This window comes from Gavialis gangeticus, unplaced genomic scaffold (genome assembly GCF_001723915.1).
Source record: "Gavialis gangeticus isolate Ggan-Ray unplaced genomic scaffold, GavGan_comp1, whole genome shotgun sequence".
Taxonomy (NCBI): domain Eukaryota; kingdom Metazoa; phylum Chordata; order Crocodylia; family Gavialidae; genus Gavialis; species Gavialis gangeticus.
Window position 1 is genome coordinate 17439400 of NW_017729015.1, and position 27074 is coordinate 17466473.

Sequence of the window (27074 nt, forward strand, 5' to 3'; positions counted from 1 at the left end):
TCCTACCCTGGGGGTTTTTAAGAGGAGGTAAGATGAACACCTTGCTGGGGTCGTTTGACCCCAGTACTCTTTCCTGCCATGGCAGGGGGTCGGACTAGATGATCTGCTCGGGTCCCTTTCGACCCTAGAAACTATGAAACTATCACAGCATTCACAAGCCACGCTAGTACCTCAAGGTGTGTAGAAAAAACATTGAAAGCTGTGTCTATGGCCGAATCGCTGATTGTCCGAATCAGCATTCAATCTTCAGATTCAGATTTGGCCAAATCAAATTTGGGACAGTGATCCGAATCAACAAATCAAATCACTGTTCCTGATTTGGGCTAAATCCAAATCAAATAGGGCCCATTTCGCACACCCCTAATTTCTCCTACTTTTTAAATCATGTACATTCTTTTGAGTTTGTTATGTTGTGTTACTCCTATAATTCCTTGGTATGAATGATAATAGGGAGGGAAATCCTTTTATGTCATTACAGCCACACTGTAAACTCTCCAGCAACCTGAGAGAGAGATTGTAGAGTTAATCTTCATTTTTATTTTTTCTTTCTTTTCCTCAGTTTGTTTCTCTTTACCCTTTTTCCCCATTTCTTCCTGTTACTTACCCTCCAAAAGTTATCTACATACCCCAGTCCGAGACACTGTTCTAGACCACATTAGCTGTTACCTCCTTCAAGGACGCCTAGCCTACTGTATTTTCTAGTCTGGCACTTTTTGAAAGTTGCCTTTACATATGAATAAAATAAAAGTATCTGCATTGCCATTTTTAACGTAAAAATCTGTGCATGGTACATCTCTGATTCGTTCATGCAGTCATATTTCAGTTAAAGTTATCTTCTTTCTAGTATTGGCTATCCTGTTGTGACTTTGGGCTTTGGCTTCAAAAGTTATGTCAGCTACAAAATGCGATTAAGAAAACAAAAAGAAGTACAGAAAGAGAATGAATTTTATATGCAGCTTCTCCAGCAAGCTCTACCCCCAGAGCAACAGATGCTACAAAGGCAAGAAAGGGAGGCAGAGGAAGGTAGGTTGTACAGACTGCATAATGTTTTCCTGCCACCAGCTATAATTATGAAGATCCTGTGCATGTTAATCCAGACCTTCGTTAGTCCACATAGTCTGTATAATTGATACAAAAAAATTACCAGGCTCCTTTTTTAGCAGTGTATTGCAGTGAGGCCCCATATCACTAATACTTCAGTACAGTTTGGTTTTATGCTATGAAGAACCATCAATTTAAAATTTAAAGATTGTTGGGGAAAAAAGCAGTTTCCAATGCTTAGTCCTTGCTTTTTAACTTCTCTCTTTGGTGACTCAACAAATGAGAAGTTTTAAGCCAGTTTCCTGGCAATTAGTCAGAATCAGCGAAGTCCTGCTATGTTCATTTAAAACAGTAAGATTATTGCATGGTAGGGAAAATGAGTCTCAATTTAAAAAAGAAACTGTTGCGGGATTATTTTTCAGGTATGATCTATTCTGGTTGAAAGTAGAAGTTTAAATGTTGCCCTTCTCCCTCTGAATTGAACAGCAATTATTTTTAATTATGCTTTTAATTTTATTTAAACAAATAAACAGTCATAGCAACAAATCATTTATGTAGTGAAAAAAAGATGGAGCAATACATTTAATCTACACTTATCAGAAACTAATTTTTCAAAATGGAAAAAAAAATCCATTTTACAGCAAATACTTTTAAAGCAAATTCCTCCATATGAAGTTTCACCTTATTTCATGGTTTGTGAAGCATTGTGTGTAAGAGATGTACTATGTTACTGGGTGACAGTTGCCTGAATCCGGCAATGGCATTAGGTATGAAGTAGAACACAGTGACTCTCACTGTCAGAAAATAACAGTTGTGCTGAAATGCATTTCCTGAGTTGTCTAACTGCTGTAATAAAATGGAGATAAATGAGACCAGTGCAGTTACTGGGACTGTTAGACCTCAACATTACCATGACCATTCATCATAAAGCTGCAGAGCTCTTAGCCATTTCAGATACTTAATTGAAATAAGGTGGGAGAAATCCTCCTCCTCTTAGAAATGATAAAAAATATCATTTTATTTCTAAAAAGGGGTGTCAGTTTAATTCCCAGGCTCTTACCTGACTACTTCGGCTAGATAATCGTTATAAGTAATATCTAAGATTACAATTATTAAGCAAGCACAAAAAAATCTTTCTGATTTGAAAGTACTGTGGGCATTCCATGTTGCAGTTTCTTCTGGTGATCATGTAGGCCTTTCACACAGTAACAAGGGAGAGAGAGGCTTTAAAGCATTATGAAAATATTATGGCAAAACCATAAAAATTGCAAGGAAATTCAAGGGCAGAAGAATAAGTAGTAGTTTTAAGAACTGCAGTTTTTTTAAAGTTTCAGATTAATCATGTCCCTCAATCTATTTTTTTTAATCTTTCATTGCTTTGTTAGTCATTCTTGTAATATGGTAAGTTAGTGATACTATTCTCTGAGGGGTAATTATTTATAGCAGAAGTGCTTTCCTGTAAGGTCCTGTCTATCAAAAAGTAGTCTTAAGTATTAACCTTGTTTTTCTAAATCCAGATAAAATACGGTTGTTTCAGTAAACAGGTTAATCAGATACTTAATGTTTTATTTTCTTAAAATAAAGGTTTGCAGTTGACGAAAACAGTCTATTCTATGGCATTAACAATATGTTTTTTGGTATTGCAGCAGCCAAAGGATTATCTGATATGGATTCCTCAATACTTTTGCAGCACAATGGAGGCATTCCAGCCAATAAAAAATTATCCACAATGTTGCCAGAATTAGAATATAGAGAAAAAGGGAAAGAAAAGGACAAGGATGCCAAGAAACACAACCTTGGAATAAATAACAATATTTTACAACCAGTAGACTCAAAAATACAAGAAATTGAATATATGGAAAACCATATTAATAGTAAAAGATTAAATAATGATCTTGTAGGAAGTACAGAAAACCTCTTAAAAGAGGACTCATGCACTGCCGCATCCAAAAATTATAAAAATGCTAGTGGAGTTGTGAACTCCTCACCTCGCAGTCACAGTGCGACTAATGGAAGCATCCCTTCCTCATCCACAAAGAATGAGAAAAAACAGAAATGCACTAGCAAGAGCCCAAGCACGCACAAGGACTTAATGGAAAACTGTATTCCTAATAACCAACTAAGCAAACCAGATGCACTGGTAAGGTAAGTTTGATATGTGTATTGCCTAACAGGTTCTGCCATCATCATCCACTCTCTTGTTTTTCAGTAGATTAGAAATATTTCGTAGACAGCCATTAACAAACTAACTATCAGGGAGGCAGAATGGCCTCATGATTGGAGAAACTGACTGGGAGTCAGCTGTCTTGAGTTCTGTTCCTGACTCTGCTATAGATTTTTTCTGTGACCATGGCAAATCACTTAACTGCTCTGTGCCTCAATTTACTTTTACTTACCTACCTCACAGGGGTGTTGTGAGGCTTAATAAAGGGCTTTGACAATCATTTGATGAAAGGCACTATACAAGTACAAAGAAATATTGAATGCATTTTACCAATTCTACCCTCTAATGGCCTTTCATTTCTGCAGTGGACAAAGAATGGCATATCAGTACTTGAAATTCTTATGTCTGGAATGCTCGCTTTTTTGTTTGAATCTTCAGTTCACAGGTATGAATGCAAGTCATGACCTTCAGCATAATTCCTTAATAAGAGCAATATATTCAGACTCTACCTGCATGTTTACATTGCTATGTTAGGTCTGAGTCTAGGACACAGGGATTTAATTTTGCTGCATTTCAAGCTATAACGATTTGAAAAGTCACATGTTTATGTATGCTAATCTGAAGGTTAAATAAAGATGTATTTTTGGAAAGCTGTTGGGTACTTAGAGTGCTGTCAATTGGGGTCCAAGTGGGAAGTCACAAATTTCTCCTAAAATTGAATGGGGAAAGACGATATAGACCCTGGCTGGGTGGAGCATACTACTCATCAGCAGACAACACTGTCCAGCTTAGTGGTGCTATTTTCTGAAGGAGCATACTTCCATGCATCTTTGAAGAGTATGCATGGTAAACGGTACAAATGCTATCTTTGATGTAATGCAAGCTAATGACAGAACTGACACTTCATGTTTTTATTGTTTTCGCAAGTGCTACCATGCTCATTTCCCCTCATCTGGGAAAATAGCATGGCCTAACATTAATAGAGCAATTTACAAGCTTCTAGAGTATGCAACATATTTGAATAGGGTAATTATTGTATGGCTAGCCCTTCCACTTGTGTTTCTTACCTCCCCTTTGAAATCAAAAGAATATCTCTTGTGGCATTTGCTGATACGGAAAAAAAGTCTTAAGAAAATAATGTATTTTTAGTTTTTAATCCCAATTAGCAGCTGGAAACTAGGAGAGGCAACAAGTGCTCTACAAGCTACTAGTAATCCATGGACCACAGTTTAAGAACCACACTATTGTAAAATATAGTGGGCAAAGCGATTGTTAAGTAAGAGACTTAGGGTGCTGACAGACATGGGGAAAATAAATGCGTTTTACCAGAAGAAGCAGCATGTTCAACCTGGCTCTGCAGGACCTATATAGATTGAGTGCTTCAGCAGGGCTTTTATGGCGCTTTTATCTAATAGCTGATTCAATCAGAATAATTAGATAAAAGCACCATAAGCCCTGCCAAGGTGCCTGACCTATACAAACGTTGGGCAAGCTGGGTCCAGCTAATGCAGTGCCTCTTCTGGGCTCAGCACGGGGGTGCACAGAGTTTAAAGTAAAGTGCTTTTTTTCTTAATGTCTGTAAGCAGCATTAATGACCACCACTACAATTTGGATGTACTGCAGAGAGCTTTGCCTGTTTGATATCAGCATTGCTGAGTTAAAAGAAGCACACTGCTCTTACTACATTAGCAGATATATCAATTATTTCTAGTGTAATGTTCATCAGAACAGTTCTAGGAAAAACCCAGTAGGAGATCAACGTTGGCAGTCAGTCTGTAAGAAGTGATACCATGCTGTTGAGTAACAATGAACATTTTATATCTTTCTCTCCTTTAAAGGAGCTTTCAAAAAAACAAAAAAGTAACCCTGCTGTAAAGACAATACCTACTGCAAGGTTTTACATCGTATGTGCAAGTCCTGAGAACTACAATAATTTTCATCTGTAATCGAGCCAAAACAAGTGCTTGGCTGAAGAGTAGCAGAATTGATATTAGTAGAAGATAAGCACAATGCATGGCTGCTGTTCCATGCACTGAATGTTTTGTGGTAAAGGATTCATGCCAGAAGACTCTCTCTGTGTAGCTGCCTTGGGAAAGAAATCCCACTAAATCTTTTACTATTACTGCCTTGCTAACAGATACAAAAATATTAGTCCTTTGTGCTAGGACTTCTGCACAAGGATCTGTCCGTTGCGGATCTATCTGTAGGAAAGCAAATAACCTGTAAATGTATGAAGGGGCACAGGGATTTGTTTAGAACAGATGTGTAGCCCCTGATATATCTTTGTTTTTGCCACTTGCCTGCTCACTCTTGGCCTTGTGTCTCCTTTTTCTTTTCTGTGTTGCTGAATAGTCATTGGTCTGACTTCAGTAAGGCCTTGTTGAATAATATAATTGGCAGGTCCAGTTTGCACATTCCCTGCAGGTACTTTTAGATAATTGGAATTTTGACTCTGCTCTGTCTCTGAGGATTCATAGCATGTGGATACAATTACTTCTATGAAAATATTATTTCCTCTTACAATAATCACTCTATTCACTAATTGACATACCTTCTGCCAATTCATGTGGCATGTCCCCATTTCTTAAATATCCAGACTAATTCATACCTGTAATAGCTGCAGAATAACTGCATGCAGCAATTTAGAAGTTTGCTAGTAAATCTTGTATTTGAACTTACTTCAGCCATGAATTAAGGGATGCAATTACCTTTGGTAGGAGTTACGCCTGTGTAGTAAAAAAAAACAAAAACTGTCCTATATTTCCAGAGGTACTGACTGTGTGGCACCTTTGTTATATCATTAGATAATTACTTAGCTCATTGAAGAAAACTAGATGCTAGTTCATCTCATTTCTGTTACCCTTCTGCTATTTATCAATGAGCTAATTTAGCGTGATCTAATTGCTCTTCTCTAGTTTTGTAACTGGATATTCCTGGATTCTCCTAGTGCATTTTAAGAGTGTCTTTGTGTGAGGTAGTTTTATTCCACTTTCAAAGTGTAATAAAAGGGCATCGCATTCACCATGCACTAAATATCCACATGAGAAATCAGTGTGGAGTAGTGTCTCCTCTTCAAACTCATACCCTAGCTTACTGTGCACTAACTTTCTTGTGTAGACAAGCCCTTAGCTTTTAACTGCTAACTTTTTGCCTACTACTATGCTCCAGCATTTATTATACATTGGAATAAGTTGCTACTGTTCAGACTATCCCAAAATAAAACAGTAGTTTTCCCCCCTTAAAAGAATACATAAAAAACCTTTGTTGTAAAAAAACAAAAACAAACTGAGCATCTGATATTGGGAGGGACAGAATGTAATTACATTTATATTTACACAGTTTGTTTAGCATCCCCTTGAATTAGCCCAAAACTCCCTCAATCATTAGCTTATTCTGAAAACTGACCATCAATTCTAAGGGATTTGTTAATGCTTCAGTTTTGTTTCCAAAATAACCCCACCAATAATTTGATTTCAAATAGCCTGCTTTGACAGATTTATCAACCACAGACAAGAAAGATGCTGAAAGATGCTGACTCAGGTGGCAGATGGGCTCAACAATACTATCCATCTTTCAGACAAGCCTGAAATACTGAGTTGCTAATACAGGAAGGTTTTTCATGTTAACAGAGCCCCTGGATCTGGCCCTTCATCACTTCAGCTACTTAGCACTTGAACTTTTCTGGATAGGGAGTTGTCTGTTCTCTTTTACGCATGGCAATACATTTTTTCGTTGGCTAATGAAAAGGAGGGTTTGCAGTCTCAATGGCTAGAAGAGGATTGTGGGGGGTTAATCCTGGCACTGCCATTTGTCAGTTCTGACACTAACCTCTGCATTTCATTGTCCATCAATACAATGGTGATAGTATCTACTGCTCAGATGTTGTGAGAATTTGTAAAGGCTTGTTCTTCTTGTATCTGTGTCATTTCCATCTAAACTGTTCATCTTTCTATATTTGTGACCAGTGGGCCAATGGAGAAATAAATATTTTTTACAATTTGTGTCACTAATAGGTACTGGAGCAAACCAGCATTTCATGTTTAGCTCCTGTTATCATTTCACTACCAGTTCTAGAACACAGAAAGATTTTCCTTCCAGTTTATGCATCTGGGATGTGGAACAAGCTATGATCATAGAAAGAAAAAAAAAGGTTTCATTCTCTTATAGTGCAAAAAGTACAAGTGAGCCGGCTTTTGCCACCGCAAGATTTGTATAATTGCAACTTGCCACTGGCTATTTGCATGCTGGAGGAGAGACTCTAAAAGTGAAACTTGACAAAACTGTTCATATCCACTGAAGTGCTGCCTCCTGGCTTATGAAGTGCTGAAGGAAGAGAAGCTGTCTTTTATGCTAATTATTCCTGTGGATATCTTTGGATTCCTCAAGCAGTTGGGTTATGTTTGATGTACAAGGACATTTTTTATGGAGCAGAGGACTGTTTCCTGCCTTTTCTCCCAAAAGTTGGAATTACCCTCACAATGTAACTGCAGGTTTTAATGGAACTATCATTTTCTTTAGCTCTGTTTATTTTCTGTTTTCTATACCACCACTCAGGTCCCCAGAGCTGCCTCTCTTTCTCTTGTCTGTCTGCCTGCCTGCTTGCCCAAAATAGCATTAGCATGCCCCAGAAGGCTTTCTCCTGTCAGATACAATAGGGAGACGCTCGGAGCCTACTAAGATGTTATGGGACCGAGAAAGGCAAGGAAATAAACAGGTTCAGGAGCTCTGGGAATATCAGTCGGAAATCTGAGAATGGAAGCAATTAACTCCATCTGGAATAAGGAGGAAAGCCTGTATTTGGGAATAGTGTTGTGGTAAGGTTAGGTGAGGGGAGAAGATAGGTTGCATTTGTGGAGAAAGCAGTATAGCTGACCCAGCTGTTTGGTCTGTCACTGATTTCAACTTTTGCAAGTTCAGATGACAAGGAGTCTTGGGATCTGCATAAAAGTGCACTTATCCATTGCAGTGTTGGGGGTTTTTTGCCTTTCTGTAAGCAAGATAGTGCCAAATGCAAAGGTTCTCCCCAGTAAAAGGCAGCAAGTCCTACTCAGCTCTGGAAACTTTAGGGAAAGTACTATTGCAACACCCAAGTAAAATAGGCCAAAAGTACATCAGAAATAAAGGGACAGGGTTATCAATGACAACTTCAAGGCCACCCTCCACTTTTACTGATATTATGTATAGATCCTTGGCTCTGAGGGAATGCAGGGAAGACACAGTGGTAAACTAGGGACTTGAATCTGAAGCAGGCAGATTTACAGGAAGGTATCTTAGATTCTCTAGTTTTTTTGTGGAACAGATGGGAATGGGCGTTGTTTAATCTGAATCTCCTGCATTTTGGGAAAACAAATACAGGAGCAAATGGATACACTTCTGTGTTTGTCGTTCAGAGACTGAGAAGAATGGGTTGTGTTAGTTAGACGGGAAGGTTTAAAACATCCTATAAGAAGCGGAAAGGATGTTTAGTGAGGGAATATTCCCATTAGAAGGAGAGCTTTTGAGTATTTGATGATATATACTTATTTTGGATTGATCAGCCTCAAAGTAATGCAGGGAGTAAGCCAGAATAATATTTCAGATCCTTTCTTTCTGCTGTTTCTCCTAGGCACAAGCTTTGTGCTTGGCACTTCACATCAAGCATCTTGACAGCTTCTTGTCTGTGGTTTCCACATGTCCAACATACAAATAAGTTTTCAGAGCTGTCAAGCAGGTACATGCCAACACCACATTCAAATATTAGATTTAAGAGGCCAAAGAGGGTTTTGTAACAAATTTTACTTTTTATGGTCCATGCTAGTGTTGTAGCCTGGCTTACACTTTTGAGAGTTTTCTTTTATATAGACTAATTCTAGAACTACTATTAATAACATCCTTGCCGGTCCTTCTACCAAATGGTTTGTTAGAAGCAAGGCAGTTGCTAAACTGTTCAGGTATAGAAGAGCATTGTGTAATGTTGACTACTTAGACCAATCCTGTTCAGAACAAACATAAGTTAGGGCAAAGGTTTCTATCTCTGGCAATTTGTTTTGGTGTATGAAAAATGCTCACAGAAAATACGCTAGCATAATACATGCACTGAGGGAATTTCAGCTTACTCTGTTGGCACTGATTGTTTTAAAGCAGTAACATCGCTTCAGGGAATATTTGTGGCACAAGAAGAACAAAGCAAGGAAGATGGGTTAAAGGGCGGATGCCCTATCCTAGTAAATGAAATTGAGAAACGTCACTAAAGAAAAACGGATCCCTCTAAGTTTTGGCCCTAGGTTGGGATCTGGGTCTGCAAGGAAGTGTTTCACTCTTTGCAGGATCAGGGCCTGAGACATCTATTTGGCTCAGAGTAGTAACCATTTTACAATTAAGGGCTTATTTTAAAAAAAAATAATTTAATTTCAGGATAACTTGCTGCTTGAGTAATAACAAATGGAGCAACATTCTAGAATTCAGCCTTTCCCTTTTCCTGGATTTTTGGAAGAAAAGATCTCTGTAAAAAAAAGGAAAGGAGACCAGAGTTGAAAACAGTATGGTAAGAAAAACAGCAGAAAGGCAATGCTGACTTATTGGGTCATTCATCATTGTAACAGTAGTACAAAGTACTCTGGGGAACAGAGCCAGAGCATGAGTCCACCCTTATAGCAGCAAAAACACCTCTCATGTATGATATTACTTTTGCTTACCTTTATTATGTGTTTTTATTTTTGGGTGGAGGTAGTAAAGAGGATTTTTAAATCACCTTGTAGTCCCATGAAAATGATGGATGAGACCTCTCTATTCTTCCTGTATACGGGAAAGAACAATAACTACTGACTCCTTTTATATAAGAAAATTCCAAAGCTAGAAATGTTTGACTTTAAAATAGATGTGCGTTCAGTTGATAAAGGGAAAACAAGGAATTAGCGTGTTTGTATTTCCTGATATCTGACTATACAGCTAATTGTGTGTGTTTATTTTTAATGAAGCCATGTCAAATGTAAATTATTTTGGATTATGGGCAGGTTCAAATGTCTCATTAGACAGTGGCACCCAGTTTTTTGTGTGGTTTTTGTCCATTGTTACAAATAATTAACTCTGCATTGTAATGGGTGTGTTTATTTCATTTTAGAAACTATAGTGGGTCTTTATTTGCTCTACAAATTACACCAATTTTCCTGTGTTTAAAACTAGAGCTTAGGTCACAACAGAGTACAATAGAATGGGAAGAGGTAATTGAAATCTGCTTATGTTGTCCATATTATTTCACAAAAACATGGCCAAATGTATTTAGAACGAAGGCATTTCTCCTTGGATGTTGTTATTGGCCATTGATTTTTAAAGAGGTTTGCATTCTAGCTTGCACTGTGTTGTTCTAACTATTCCAACCTCCTGCCCTAGTGATTTGATCCATCTTGCTTCAAAGCCATGAACATATCACTTGGATTTTTCAGTCCTAAATACTGACAGTCATTGAGGAAACAGATTTAATACTCATAGCATCGTGCTGGTCAAAGACTGGGCTTTCCCTATGGCACTTCACTAATGGTTTGCTTGTCCAGTTGGAAAAGTTGCATCACCAGCGCAGCTGAGAGGTCTTTGGCTCCTTCTAGGTTTTGGAGGCTTAGTATTAAGATTTCTGACTCGCTTGGGTTTTATTTTTGCTTGCAGAGGAGCAGTTTCTCAGGGCAAGACATTCGCTTCTACAAATACCAGTGTACAGAAAAGCTACAGGCGAACAAACAGTACTGTTTCCTTTTAAACGCTGATATTTTGCTGGAAGTTAATTCACTGGGATATGTTTCATCTCAGGGGGTCCTACAGACCTTTCTGAGACAACTGGGACTCCCAGATTTGGATCATATTTTTGTTTTTGTCAAGCTTAAGCTCACCTGCTTTGTTGCTGGCAATGAAGGACTTAACAAATGGCAGACTTCTGTCAGATTTCTCACCAAGAAGAATTAGCACAAGCCCTTTAGGCTCCTTACGGATAAAAGGAACTGTACCCGAGGCTTTGGAGCCCACTTGAAAAATTTAACTGCTAAGACTCGGACTCTAACAAGCTTATGCCAAAAACCTTTGACCCACTGCAACCCAGCACAGTGGAGAAAATATTCATAAGGCTTTTTCTGTGTGTTCAGGCTGAACCAGTCTGAAGGGAGTTTGAGTCAGAGGTGGAGGAGGGGGTGCGTATTGCTTCTTGATTGCTAACTTACCATTGCTTAAAGCTAACTTACCTTGTATAGTTTAACAGAGGATGAAGCCGTTACAGAAGGGACTTGGTGATATAATTTTTATCTAGTTGTTAGTGCTGTGTGTTATTTTCTGGTATTTGAACCTTCTGAGCAGCCCATAGTAAACACAGTAAAACAAAATACAACCAGATCACGGCATACTTTCTGTATATGGGTTTAAGAAAATAATAAGAATAGCATAACATCTCTCAAATTATTTATCTCTGTTTATTTAAGATGGCTAATTCAGGGGTCTTATTCAAGACTTCTGTGTAGTTTTCATTTTCGCTCTGGATTATTTACAAAAAAAAATGTCATCCTTTTGCCAGTCCCTAAAAAGGAGATAGCACAGTCGGTCTTACTGGACCAGTTTAGGCAGAGGAGCCTCACTTATGAGAGAGAGGTTTTCAGATGAGACTTATTTAGTTTCAGAGAGCCCCTAAGCAAGTTTTATTTTCAGAACTATCACATTTTGGAGAGCTTTAATGGAATTATTTTGGACACTCATCATGTAAAGAATATGCATCTGATTCATTACATGCATGCATAATTGCTGTCCTTACCTTACCCATCAGCTGTTTTTCAGGATTGAGATAACTAGTTTTAGCAGACTACTTCAGTGTTGGTAAACAGTAGGTTCTGGTAGCATCGTCTGCCTGTTGCATCTTTTGTTTGATAGCAACCTCAGTTATCACTAAAGAGCTGGACAGCGGAGGAAGACGAGGATGTATTTCTGCCACAGTTAACTTGCTCTGGCACTAGCTAGCTTCACAGTAGACATCATGAAAATACACATATGACTATAAAACTTCCTAGGTTGTTGGGTTTTTTTTTTCCAGTCATACTTTAAATGTCTTAAGGACCAGTGCGGAAGTGAATGTTAGCTGAGTTAGCAAATTTCTTTATTTCTTCATTCTTATTCAGGGTGCTGGAAACCTTTATGATCTCCATATGAAAGTTGGTTATTTGGTGCTATTTACTATTTGCCTGCTAGACACTTAGCAAGCTGGTGTGGCACACTTGGATGGAGGACAGGTTTTATAAAAGTTTTATAGATGCCCCTCCCCCTTTTTTTGGTCTGATTGGTATTAAGTTGAACCTGCTTGTTGACTGAAGCCAAATATAACCAGTTTAGCTCTATACAGCTGTAACGAATGGAGTCTGAATTTTAGAATGGATTTTTCTTTGAAATTAGTATGTGTGCACAGCAGACCTTGCTCTGTCTTGTATTACCCAGCAGTCCAATTTGGCACCGTCAGCTTCTTGTTACTGATATTTTTATAACGTCTTATAAATACATATCATGAATCCATATTAACCTCTTGCTACATTTAATCGGCATATTCTGATACTTGCACCAGTAAATTTTGCATTAGTACTTTAGGTCAGGATTTTTTCAAGTACTCAAGCCCCAAAGAGTAAAGCGTGTCATTATGAAGATTAATGACTTTTACCTTTAGCCTGTATAATGAATGTGAATAGTGAGGTCCATTTGCTTCAGTTTCTTATTTTACCCAGTAATGATTATTTCTAAATAGCAATGCTTTCATTTAATGAATTCTACACACAGCTTTTATGCAGACTATTTTTTATTGGGCACATTTTCATCAGCCATGTTTAATGTTTTAAAATGAGTCGTGGACCAAGCAAATGGGAGTTATCTCTGTGTAACTGAATCATATTTGCTGCCATAAGCTGGTATGTAATTCAGATGCTTATAAAAGATTATTTGCCTGTGCAAGTTGCTGCTCTTGTCTTAACCACGGAAATCTTACTTGTTTTTAAAACTCAAATAAATTTAATCTCCATAATCCGATGTTTCATTCATACTAACTCAGTACGTTGTCTTAAGTCCCTTTTCATTTTGTTTGAAATGTTTAAGAGGCACTTGGGCATTTTCCTTCTGAAATATTATTTATAAATATAATGTACCGCAGGTGGACTTGGCTTAAGAAGGATGAAAATTTAAACTTGCTGACTTCTTTGCTATTATACTTTTCTCTTTATACATGTCTTTTCAGTGTTTGCATGCACAGAATGTAAGACTAAATTCCTCTTTTGTCTGGAATTCAAATTAATACATTTACCCTTTGTCAGTACTTGATTCAGTACTTTTGGTACTTGATCTAGATACTTATTCTATTGAAATGAGCCTGTTGTGAAACTGTTCTCTTCCTAAAGGCTTTTATAAATGCATTTTTAATCTTAATTTTATAGCCATTAGAGTCTTCATTATTTAGTGTGCGTTATCCATTCAACCTGCAGGTTATGTGATGTAAGAAAAAATATTTAGATGAAAATGCATTATTGTGTACCATAGCTTGAGTTATTGGTAGCATTTTAAATCAAGCTTGGGGGAAAAGAGTGAAATTTGTGTATGTACCAGTATCCAGCTTTTCCAGCTTGCATGTTTCAGTTCTGCTCTAGACAATTTATAAATCCATAAGATTTATTTTACCTCCTCACAGTATTGTGAATGAGGAAAACAAAATATTCATCCTGGACAAAATTGAAAAGGTGATGAAAGTTTTGATTACTTGGGAAGGGAAAAGTAATTTCTGAGGCATATTTACTGTGAAGAAAAGTATTCAAACCTTTTTCTTCGTTGCCATACATTTAAAATAATTAATTTCTCAGTTCTCTGTGCCTGACAATGTGAAAATATAGTATCCCTATAAAGTACTGTGTGAACTATCCTTTATAAGGATACAAACTTCTGTTCAGTGCCATAGGTGTACACTGGTTCTTTATAGAGAAAAAAAATTGATTGATGCTTGCTTAAAACTTAAATGACGCACCACAGAGAAAAGGACAGCTGTCAAAAGATGGGTAGGGGTTTCTCAAATGGTAAAAGGCCAGGACATATGTTGTTTACTGTGTGCATATGTTTTATTTTTGGAATCAACTTTGGATCAATTTGGGCCTGTGGGAGTTGGGCATTAGAGCTGAAATTCTCTTTAAAATGCTTCTCCTTATCTTAGGTTGGAACAAGACATTAAAAAGTTAAAGGCTGACCTGCAGGCAAGCAGGCAGATTGAACAGGAGCTGCGTAGTCAGATCAGCTCTCTGACTAGCACGGAGCGGGGCATTCGGTCTGAAATTGGACAGCTCCGGCAAGAAAATGAACTGCTTCAGAACAAGTATGTTTTGCTTCAGTAACCATGTACGTGGCCCCAGAATTGCGCATATCCAGAGCACTTTATTTTTAAAGGCTGGCATAATTGTTGGGAAAAAATCCCAATACTTTTATCCTTTTTGCAACCAAGTCCCACTGCTTACTTAGGAATGTGCAGTTTGTTTGAGTAAGAGTTGTTTGTTGCCTTATTGAATAGGTATTTATTTAAGTAATCCTAGGACAGGTTTGCTAGTAATGGAAAAGTGTTCTTCAAAATCCAGCAGCATAGATATTATTTGTCTTCAGCTTCGAGGCTAATTGAAGATGATGCATTTCCATGACATACATTTTCCTTCAAAACTTCATGAATTTTCTCCTAATGAAATTAGGTGACATGCTGCCAGTTCATGTTAGAATAGTCTTTCAGTGTAAAATGAGTGTAAAGTATCATACACAACCAATTAGTTGAAGTTTTTGTAGTGTGTTAAAAAATTGGTTATGATGTAAACCCTGCATGCCTGCAGCTTAAATTTAATTTCATACGCTTCACAAGCAACTAACGCCATATGAGACTTCCAGCTGGGGTCATTGGGGCCAGTTCTGACTCTATTCAAGTAGATGATTTTCTTGTCATTTCACTTCAGAGGCACAGGATCAAGCCTAGTGCTGGCATATGTCTTGTGGAATAATGATCCCACTTCTGCCAATCATCGAGCACTTCATGCAAGTTCAGTGGGAATTCAGAGTGCTCAGGACCTACCCGCAGCCAATGAGCATCATTTAGGATTAGACCCAACATTTCCTTCTGCTGACACCAAAGAGACAGCTCACAACATTGTGGTTGCTGCCTTGTGAATCTACAAGATAGCTGCTGTTCCATTAGTGCAATCAAGAGAGAGAGTTTTTAAAAGATCCCAAAAGACAAATTTGAGGCATAACTTATGAAAGTAAACTGTTCATGCTTTAAAGAAAAAACCATCTAGGTCTATTAAATAATATGCTTGTTGCTCCTCAGATTGCATAATGCTGTACAACTGAAACAAAAAGACAAACAGACCATCAGCCAGTTGGAAAAGAAACTAAAAGCAGAGCAAGAGGCACGAGCTTTTGTAGAAAAACAGCTGATGGAGGAAAAGAAGAGAAAGAAGTTGGAGGAAGCAACTGCCGCACGCGCTGTTGCATTTGCTGCTGCTAGCAGGTACCCAGCAATGTTTTATTCCCAATTTTGCTTTGGCAGGCTTTCCATTTTCTAAAATCCAAAAAGAAATGCTTTAGCTCATCATCTCTTCCGCTTACAAAAGCAGGATGCTTTCCTTGGGTAGAAGGAATATCAGGTATTGAATGGACACCACAGACTCTGAAGAGGTCTCTTCCTGTATGTATTTGAGCTCCTAAGATTAAAAACAATATCTAAAGACCAAGTCCGGCAGGTGGCTCATGCTGCAGACCCCAGCATATGCATAAGGAGTTTGGAAGACTTGGATGCCTGCCCTTGTTGAGCATTTTTGAGGTCAGAGATTCCTACAGCTGAGAGATCAAAGGGAAACAGTACTTTCTTGGGTCCTTTCCCGTGTGTGTTTAACGTTACTTTGTGTTGTAAGCAGTTTTACCCTTGCTTCTGAATGTTCCTTTTGGCCTGTCAGACATGGGTCTTTCATGTACCGAAAGGAAAGAGAAAGACACAGTTAAAAATAGGGAGAAGTGATGTGACAGGAAGGATGGTAGTACTCGGAGGCAGTACAGATGAGGGAGGGTGCTTCCTGCAGATGAAAAAACCCAGCACTGGTTTGAACCAGCTTTCAAGGGGAATGCCACTTTAATCTTCAAATAATAATGAGTTTTCTAGCTCATTATTATCTTTTCTTCTTTTGAAGATAATTTCTTTCTTTTTAGAACACGTATAGTTTATTAAGACAGGAATATTTCTTTATTTATAATGTAAGTAAAGCCATCCAGGTTTTTGGATGTTGGTTCTAAAAAAATTAAAATTATTAAAAATCCACCAAGTTTTAATTTGTTTTTATCTGAACATTTTGATAGTGCACTTTTACACTTTCTACATACTTTTTAAAAACATTTTAAACTTACTTACGTATTGATCTTTGATATAAAGCAAGAGAGTATATTTCACCTGAAACCATGATTTTCATCTTTGGAGAAACAGGGAAACAAGCCCATGTATACAGCTTCTGACCAGCAGTGCTTTCTTAAATCAGTGGAGCTCACTTTCCATTCCCACTAGTCTTTATAGAACTGTCTTGCTAAATAGCAGCTGGCCTGTAGCTTGTAAAATGTTAAAGAAAAGACTTGGAAAAAAAATTGGGGTTGAACAGGGTAATTGCAAAGGCAAGTTACTGTAACTGCATGGTCTAATCCATTTTCACTTAGAATAGAATAGATGGTCTGTGTGATTATCTGTTCTGTAGGGAGAAATGGATGGTGGGTGGAAAGGAGTAATACTATTTTGGCAGCTTCTTAAACAGGGGAGCTAAGAGTAAATCTTTGATTTGAGTACCTGTGCTCTCTGGGCTGCTGGCAATTGAATAGGTCACTGAGACAATGTGTATAGTCTTCAAGGGTCCAAATCTGCACAGCCCACTGACTTCAGAAGGACTTAAGCCCTCAGAATACCTGCTGAATCGCTCTGTCCACTGTCTGCTGCCATAGTGGTATTGATGTTAGTTTTCAGAGGACAGTGATTCTCAACCAGGGTGATGTGGCACCCTAGGTTGTCTTGACACCTTTCAAGGGTGCTGCAGTATGTCATGCAACACTAGCACTGTTAGGTGTGCAAAAATGATTCATAAGAGAAAACCAGAGATTTCAAATAGGAATCCCAAATGTTAAAAACATTTTGCCCTGTTTTGGTCTTTCTGAGTTCTTTGTAACAGAAGGATTGCTTGATTTTATTTTACTTTATTTTGTAGAGCTGGCATTTTCTGAGGGACTCTCAAGTCTATTGAGGGGTGCCTTGAGTCTAAAAAGGTTGAGATTCACTGTCATGGAGGCTGCCTCTCCCCATTCTAAGTTTCTTCTACAAGTAGCATGGAAAACGTTAGCTTGTTAAATGTAAATAGACATTCCCTGAAAGACCACTGATTTAGGCTTTTGAGGCCATGGAGGGATTTTAACAGAAAAAAGGCAAAGCTGGGGTACTCCACAAAAAGAATTCTGCCTTTTTTTAGGAACTCCTGAAAGGAAGAGAAATCTAACACAGAATTATTAGTTTTTGACATCAAACAGGAATATAAATTTCAGCAGCTGTCTTATTCATACTGATACCTATCCAGGAGATAAGTTTTAGTCAGAAATAAATCACTTTGTGCACTGCGTAAATCACGTGGAAATAGTACCATAAAACATTATTCTCACAGCAGCTTAGATTTTTGTCCTCAACATGTATCTAGCATTTTAATGGGCAGGATAAAAATTTAAGCCAAAGCACTTACATGGATGACTTCAATCTGATTTGCCTTCAGCTATCTTGAGAGGCACTCTTTAAATTTTTTTTTCTTCATGATTGCTGGGAGTTGATCAAACAGGCTTGCATTTACAGATCTGTTAATGGTGTGGTTTGGGTGTTGTCACTGGTGTGTGCCATTGTTTAGAAGAGACTCATAGTATAGCATCCCAGCTAATATACTGTTTTTGAGGAGGAAATGGGTCATGTCTCCTCCTGAAGTTCTGGGTGCTGTGCTCAGAGCCTACCTAAAGCAAATACTTCATTAGGATTCACCATTGCTCAGATTTGGTGGAAGTTGACTGCTTTTGCAGAGCTGTATGCATGGCTATTTCAAATGTCTCAAAAAGAGAGGAAACTAGCTGCTGTTCTGTGTAGAAATTAATGATCCTAAAACACTTTCCTTTGGGATAAGTTAGGTGTAAGCAAACTTAGCTGAAATTCCCTGCTTATGTCACCTGTCCACTATTGTACCACAGATGCTACATAGTGGTTGGTGACCACTTTTCATCCCAGAGGTGGTTGTTAGTGACACTACTGTAGGTAAATAGTTGGAAGATTTTTGGGATTCTTCAAGACATAAGGCACTACATAATTGTAGATGGCTTTAATTCACAAAGCCCCAACATGTTTGAAATGACTGATTCTCCTTTTTCTTTTCCCCATGGATCATTAATGTCCCAAACTTCCTAACATTTCATAGTTTCATAGTTTCTAGGGTTGGAAGGGACCTGAGCAGTTTATCAAGTCCAACCCCCTGCCATGGCAGGAAACAGTACTGGGGTCAAATTTAAGAGAAGGGTATATGACCTTTTCCAGCTGTGGGGTAGAATGACCCACCCTGGGTCACAGGCAGGTAAGCAGGTGCTAAGAACTGCCTACAGCTGGCACTTGTCCCTGAGGTGGCACAGGGAGCCTCGTGTGTGGGCCAGATCCAGTGGTTCAGTGAGCTAGATCCATCCCATAGCCTGTAGGTTACCAACCTCTGATTTAAGACAAAGCACTAGATAATGTTTTTGCAACCTTTTATCTGGCCGTCAAGGCCATTCTTTCATTAAAGATAACGAAATAATGTTCGTTTGCTTTTGAATTCTACAATTTTTACATTAATTTTACTTATCTAACTCTCCAGGATAATAAAATCCTGTTTTGTTTTTTATTTAAATCCCTCTATCTGTTAATGTTCCTTTACAGAGGAGAATGCACTGAAACTTTACGGAATCGAATCAGAGAGCTGGAGACAGAATGCAAGAAGCTAACACTCGATATAAAGCTGAAAGAAGAGCAGATACGAGAACTAGAAATTAAAGTTCAGGTAACGAGAAAGCTCCCAGGGCTCCAGTCCGCAAGGGGTTGAGTGATTTGAATCCTCTAAAATAGAGGGACCTTCCTAGCAGGCCTTACTGCTTTTTAGTCGAACACTTTTTTCTGTTATTTTACACGTTTCTTTCATTTGAAAGTTTTTAATTAATTATCTTTAAAGCTTCTGTTTAAAAATTAAACAGTCTGAAATGTTAGCACTCCAAGCCTCATTAGTGGACTCTTCTGTGAGGAAAGTCATTTTCTGAAGTGGATTTTTAGAGCAGTTAGGAAGTCCAGAAAACTCCTTACAGGGACCTAAATATGCCCCTCATGGATCTTCCCAAACTGTTGTTGGAGCTCAGAGTGTGACAGTTACTTGGCATTACTTTCAGGTGTCTGAATTTTAGCCAGTTCTGTTTCATGACTGCAAACCTCAGTTCTCCATGGTCCTCACTGAGCATCTCAGAGCTCCCCAGATAGCACATACAGATAATGAACTCCAGAGAAAGGGTTGCAGTAACATGGATTTGGAGTATACAGAGCTGGGATCAAGGAGGAAAGTAATAGGGTTTACTCACCTCATTGCAGTTTTTTGTACAGTGTTTTCATTGCTTTTATGATACCACTGTGCAATTAAAATTTCTATAGTATCCTATGCAAAAAATCAGTTATCTTTTTAATTCTGCAGCATTAATGCTAGGCCCATTTGTGCGCTGTGGGGAAATGGAAAACTTTCCTGTACATCCTGTGCATAAAAGCTACATGAGTAACATTTGTCTTGATTACTCCCCCAGGAGCTGCGGAAGTACAAGGAAAATGAGAAGGATACAGAGGTGTTAATGTCAGCACTTTCAGCCATGCAGGATAAAACACAGCACTTAGAGAACAGTCTGAGTGCAGAGACAAGAATCAAGTTGGATCTGTTCTCTGCATTAGGAGATGCAAAACGGCAGCTTGAGATTGCCCAAGGTAAAGCTCTGTAGTTGAATTCACCTTGTGCTGTTGGCCTGACTCCTGTAACATTTTAATAAGTTTGAGTCAAATATGTCTTGGTAATAAAATAATATTTATTAAAAAATACCTGCATTAAATGAGAGAGAAAACAGATAAGCTGGAATATATGCAGCAGCCAGCAGAGGGAGCACCAAGTAAACTCAAACCCATTCCTTTGTTCAGCTGCTCACATAAGGAAGCAAATTTAATCAGAATATGCCTGCAATTTGCTTGCCTAGAGGACATTTTTTACTACTGAGATACTGAGGGGTTTTTATAAAATCGTTATTATCGTTGTCAGGTTAATTTTTGCACATTTCATAAACTGTCATAATGTCTTTTGCCAGGATTCATAGAAAACACTTCACATTTCTCAAGCGTTTATAAAATTGGAGACTGAGAATAGGAAAGATTAAAGGAAGAAGTAGTGCATTTAATAAGCAAACCCTTTTTCACTGATGAAGTGAGAATGGTTAAAATGAGGAAATAAAGTTCGGCAGCAGAAATAATCTTTCAGTACGATATAGTTTTGAAGTTTAATACTGTAAAATTTAACAGAAATGCCATGGCGACTTATACTGCTAGGTAAATAATTGTTCATTTTAATTCCCCAGTATTTATCTAGTTTGCTGTATTATTGCCAAGGCTATGTTAGAAGTCTGTTCCCTATGGCTGTTTGCTGTATTAGGCCATGGATGTGGACAGACAAACCATTACAGCACTTCCAGCACTTTATAGCTGATCCAGTGGCACTGTTTTGTCTGGTTGCTCTATTCCAGTCTAAGTGGAAACAAAGCCATTGTAACTTTAAACTGCTGTCGTTTAGGTTTAAGTCCATTCTACAAGTATAGAAACAGCTGGAAAATTACAGTTGAAAACAGATGAAAAATTACAATTGATCATCTCCAGGCTACTAATGTTAGATTAAAATGTATGCATGTTCTGAGTGACACTCTCTTTTCTGTTTCAGGGCAAATGATTCAGAAAGATCAGGAAATCAAGGAACTAAAACAGAAGATAGCAGAAGTTATGGCAGTAATGCCCAGCATAACATACACTGCAGCCACCAGCACCCTGAGTCCTGTTTCCCCACATTACTCTTCCAAATTCGTGGAGACCAGCCCTTCTGGACTTGATCCCAATGCCTCTGTTTATCAACCCCTGAAGAAATGAATGCCAACTTTCTTTTTGCCCAGCAATTTTGTCATACTGAAGGCATCGCACAGGAGTCTCTCTCGCAGTCAAGATGAAATTGTATTGTGTGAGACTGTATTTGTTGTCATTTAAAACAGAAAAAAAAGAACATCAAGATTTGACTAGAACTGCCCACCAGTTTTTCTTGTAAATTTTTAGAAAACCTCACAGAACTTTGCAATTTATTTTTCTTGGCCAACGCATTAAAAACAACTCTTGGTTTTCAAGTAGCCAATTTTGCCTTTTTATGTAGTCTTGCATGGTTTCCTCTTGAAAAACACAGGGCTTTGCTTGATTCTGAACCCTTTCTTTCTTTTTTTTTTTTTTTTAAATAAGCTGAAATTGCAGACCAGAGTTAAATGAATAATGATGAAAATTCTTTCGTTTTTAGAGTGAAAGGGTTAAATAATCTAACAAAGCTTTGATTTATAGATGTATTAAATAAGAGTATGTGATGTTGCAGAAAATAATTTAATTACCCCTCAAAGGACCAAACAAATTTAAGGGGCATCATTTAAAGGAAAGAATAAGCAGCAAGAATAGACGATGATGTGATGGTGGTTGTTGTGTGAAATATTTATATTCCCATTGGTGTTTTTAGTCATTGAGAATTGCTAACAGTCTTGTTCACAGTGCCTTGGGAAAAGACATTTCAAGAGGAAACTTGATAGTTTAAACTATTTTTTCCCCCTTCACTGTCATCCAACTTATATCAAGCTCATTACAGAGACTACTGCAAATTGTACATGGTAATTTGGATGTTCATTACAAACCAAGGTTACATCTTCTGTTTATTTTGGTATAAAAATCAGCAGTGTTCTGTAACTTGCCTTGATTATAATACATCATAGAAGGCACAATATTACTACAGGAGGCATTATTGTGAAGGCAGAACTGTGCAATGTACTGTATACAAGAGACTGTAAAGCTGGCTAATAAAAGCTGCAGTTCTGGGTTTTTATTTTATTCAACTGTGATTTACACTTTACATCATCTTGTGTTTGACAGTTTAAATGGAGCTGAATATTTCTCAGCTGCTGTGCCAAGGAGTTTTTAGAGTTTTTAAAGGAAACTCACAAATTGCACAAAGATTTAAGTTAAAATGTATATTATACATTGGTAGAAAGTGTTTGCACTGGCAACTTCTGAAGTGTTGAAAAGTGTTGAAGACTTTTTTTTTTGCAGGGGTGGGTAAGGGTGGGAAACAAAATTGTATTGGAAACTAGCAAAATTATAAACCAAACATGATGAGTTTGCAAACATGCAGTGGACTTGGGAAGGACAAAGTTCTTCTTAAAGAAAATAAATTAGTTTCATGTTAATTGGCATGTGTGCCTCATTTTAAAAAATGAAGTAGGACAAGCAAGTCAATAAAATAGAAGTATTAAAGATTCATAATTTTAATCACAGATATTCTTTTGGGATAAAACTTCTAGCTTTAGCCAGGTGTGCATGTTGCTGTCATTTGCATTTTTGAATCATCTTGTGTAATTGTCACCATAAAAGTGTTACTCCGAAATGTCATAGGTTTTTCATCTTTGTGCAGAACATGAAATATTGTCACTGACTTTTTGTGTTGAGGTTCCCCCATTTTGCTGCCTTTTTGGCACTACTTTCGTTAATACTTGGTCTTGGCTGCATTCTTTTTTTTCTGTGGGGTTTACAAAGAATAAACATTTTCTTGCAGATAAAAAACCTTTTTGCCTTTCTAACTGCCTGGGTAAGCTTGTTTGGGGAATGCACTCTGTTTAAAGAGAACCGTAACATTAAATAATCTTGCACTTGATTTCTCTGTTACTCCAGGTGAGCATTAACCTGTGCAGCATGACTTCACTCTTATGAAACAGACAGAAGAGCAGATACCTTTTACATTCTGGTACCCTGTATAAACTCATTATATTACTCCTGTCCATGGGCTTTTATTTACCGCCTTCTCTCTGGCATCATAGACGTATGTTGTGTGAGTTCGGTAGAAGTTGGGCAGGGTCCAAGTTCTTGCTGTTTAGTTAAGCCTCTCCCAGATGGACTCTCCCCGTCCTTCTTCCCTGAAAAAAATGGTCCATGCAGAATGTTTTTAAGCATAGGCAAGATGTGAAATGCAACCAACCTATGGTTCTGCATATATCCGGTTAAGGGATTCTCTTGCTGTTGGATCTTCACTTGTTTTCCGCTACATAGTAGTCTCTCTTGAACTAAGACCTCTCCCTCTGAATTTTATTTTCTTTCAGAAAGCCAGCTTGTGTATATTCCTGTTGGCTGCTGTTTTTGCTGGTCTTCGTATGGAAATCCCAGTCTGGCACCTTCTAACTTTTTCCAGCCCAGTTTTAACACTCTATAGTTAGGCTTCCTTGTAAAGCCGTCCCTGGTTCCAGTTATTTCTTCTGCTAGCCATGCTAAGACACAATCCTTATTCCTCATGGACATGCTGTGATCCAGTTTCCTTCTTAAATGGTAGGGAATCTAACTACAAAGAAAAGACAGTTATAAATATATTCCACATATATTAAACCAAAATTCAATGCAGTGGCACTCTGATTCTTCATTGGTCCTCTGGAGTATTGGGAAAGACGTGTTCAAGTTACAATGCTTGCTTAGGAAAGGTGAAATAGCACCATATCATTTAGGCAAGATGAGTGGAATGAGATCATTTAAACAGTCAAAATTTGCACAGGCCAACCTTTGATTTATAAACATTTAACCATCTGAAGAGTCACATGCACTGAATTTAAGAAACTACAACTAGAAAGTGGGCTTTGATTTTGATAGTCAATTTGGAAATCTCTCTTAGGGACAGACATTACACACAAACCAGTTTAAGTGACCAGAAACTGGTTTAAACCTATAACAGAACAGATGTTCAGTGCACATAAACCAGTTTGAAAATGGCTGAAACCGGCGTGAAATAAACCTGGTTGAAGCTTAGGACTTTTTGGAGGTAATCAACAGCTCAGATGGTAATATCCCAGCATTCCTTCCTTTGGAAAAAGCTGTTTAAAAAGAGCTTGTAATGAGCAAGGTGTTGTTTTCTGAAGGGGGGTGTTAAATGCTGATAACAGAACTGATAAATGCTCTGTTATCAAGGGTTGGGGGGGTTCCCTAATCACAGCCTCCTGGCTGGGCCTGATCATGCCCCCCTCAGCTCAGCAGTGTGGAAGAGAAGAGAGGGCTGCTCTAGCACTCCCCAGCTTCTAGCCTGAGCCACTGCAGGCACAGGCCTGCATTTCTGGGATGTCTGTCTGGTTACAAAACTAATTTAGCCTAGCCAGGTTGGACTAACCTGCAAAGATTGAATCAACTCAGGCTTTTTGAATGTCTGTCCCTAGCCTTGGTGTATAAATATTTTAAAGGGTTCCATTTAAGGCAAAATATAACTCTCCAAAAATAGTTAACACTTCCAAACAAATCTTACTTTGAGGTAGAAATAAAGTCATGTGAAGAAAGGCCAACTCTCTAAGCCTTATTTGTAGTATTTCTTCAATATATTTATCACCTATTTTTCAATAAAATCTGAAGGAAGCATGTTCATCAGCTGCATATTTACATAAATGATCCTTGATTTATAGGTGTCATTCTCCTGATTTTATTAAGATAAATTTAGGATAAACTATTTTTTCCAAGACTTTTTCTTTTTGCGGGGGAGGGAGTGTAATGGGGCACATACGTCATGAAGTTGCATTTACTTCATTAAACAACATACTCTGGGGAGTAAAAACTTGTGCCATTTGCTGAACTGTGCCTTATGGAGACAAAGGGGGACTTCATTATGAAGCTGACAGTATGGAACTCCACTGTACAAAAGTAAGCAAATGACTACCTGCTTCAAGTTCGTACCTCCTCCAAATCTTTTAATGTGGAAAAACCAGGGTGGGGAGGGGTCTAATTGGCAAAACAGTTTGGAAAGTTGTTAAGTTTATCTTGCATTTGACCCATTCAATTTTAATGGTCTCATCAAAGTAACCTCAGGGTTCAAGACTATTTTGAAAGCTGTATATTTTCTGCTTTTATTAAATGGGTTTCTTTCAGTGGAGGTGGTCATGTTTCTAAGAGGCAGCCATTCCATATCTGTCTCTGTTGGTGAAAAGTGTGGAAAGATGGGGCGTTTTGGAATTCACAGTAACAAGAATTGGTCTTATTTTTATTTCACTTGATAAAGAGCTTAGCAGGCCCCCAAGGAAACTAGAAGCCTCCCTCAGTGATTAGAGAAAAGCCACTAACTGCATAACAATAACATTTTGGGGGCAAAGTATGAAACCTAAAAAGGTCAAAGGTTACTAAAGCCTCTCAAACTGAGCTAAAGAGCCTGTGGACGTCACCAAGTGGAAATGCCTGGAGTGGTGCCTGTACATGTGCTCGGACACGTTCTCATTAGATTAATCAATTAATTGAGTCTGCCAGAGCATTCTGATTAGAACACATCCCACATTTCAAAATAGTGGCGGGGGCACTTTACAACTCGTGAAACAAGCTATAGTTAAAGTGTCCCACAGCCATTTTGAAACATGGGACACTGAATACAAGTGATGCTGAGGTGTTTTAATTAGAACAGCTGTCCAGGAGCTGCTCTAATTAAAATGCCCTCTTCCACCATGGAGCATGTGTATAGACACCCTCAACAACCTCAGACAAAGTTCAACCCTTGGGCCCCAATACCTGTTAACAAGTTTCTGAGGTTAGGTTCCAGGAAATTAATGGGGAGCCAGCATACAGCGGAAGAGGCTTTACAAAAAACGAACTGTTCCTCATTTGACTTCATCCCTGTGGACTTGCGTGCTGCCAGCAGTCCAAGCAGTATCACAGTCCAGCCTCCTGACTGTTTTCAACAGTCGATTTGTATGTGCTAGCTGTAATCATGACATTCATTATCAACCCAGTTTGAGTTTGTGCATAAAAGTGCTTCTTTCAGTGTACGGGAGAGGAAAGGGATATTTTTTAAGACTATACTTTCTTATAATTTCTGGAGTCAAAGCCAGAAAGCGCTAGATCTTCAGCACATTGTAACAGTAATTAATATATAATAGATTACAAAAAGGGAATCTGAAATGCCTAAGTATCTTAACTGAGTCAGAGCTTCTGTGATATGCTGTAATAAAACTACAGAAGCGTTCAACTAAATCCTCTCTAGTAGGGGCTGGGGGAGGAAAAAATCCTATCCTATCCAATCAAGTTCAAAGTTAAGTGGCTCATTTATTTATAATATTCCCTGTGTGTGGCAATTCAATTCAGTTACAGGAGCACATTGTCAGGTTCAGCAAATACCCCTTGTTACTGCTTACAATGAAAACCTCCTTTTCTCATTAAATTATACATCTAGGATCTTTTTTTCATAATTACCATACAATTATTTCCATCAAAATTTAGCTGGGTACAAACAATGATGGTTCAATTATAATATAACAAAACAATAGCGGCAGTTAGAGAAAAGGCATTCTTTTCCCTTTGGGTATCTGGAAATGCTCAATGAATATTAAAATGTTATGGTGAAGTCAGGTTTTCTTGTTCTACCTCTGAAGTGTATACTTAACTGTTTCTTTTATCTAACAAACATATGCTGATCTCAGAGAGAGAATCTGCTCCAGGTGTATTCCCTTGTTCTTTTTCTGACAC

General features: G+C 38.1%; 1 protein-coding gene across 1 annotated transcript in view; it reads left to right on the forward strand.

Annotated features, from left to right (window-relative positions):
* Nucleotides 1-22771, forward strand: part of TMEM57 (transmembrane protein 57) — a gene marked incomplete at its 5' end in the record, with an annotated part of 47224 nt that extends 24453 nt beyond the window's left edge. Inside the window, 7 exons of the mRNA XM_019512079.1 lie at nt 845-1023; nt 2688-3186; nt 14388-14546; nt 15537-15719; nt 19176-19296; nt 20078-20252; nt 21247-22771. Of these exons, the coding sequence (XP_019367624.1) occupies nt 845-1023; nt 2688-3186; nt 14388-14546; nt 15537-15719; nt 19176-19296; nt 20078-20252; nt 21247-21449 (1519 nt within the window). The remainder of the gene's footprint in view (nt 1-844; nt 1024-2687; nt 3187-14387; nt 14547-15536; nt 15720-19175; nt 19297-20077; nt 20253-21246) is intronic.
* Between the last annotated feature and the right edge of the window lie 4303 nt (nt 22772-27074).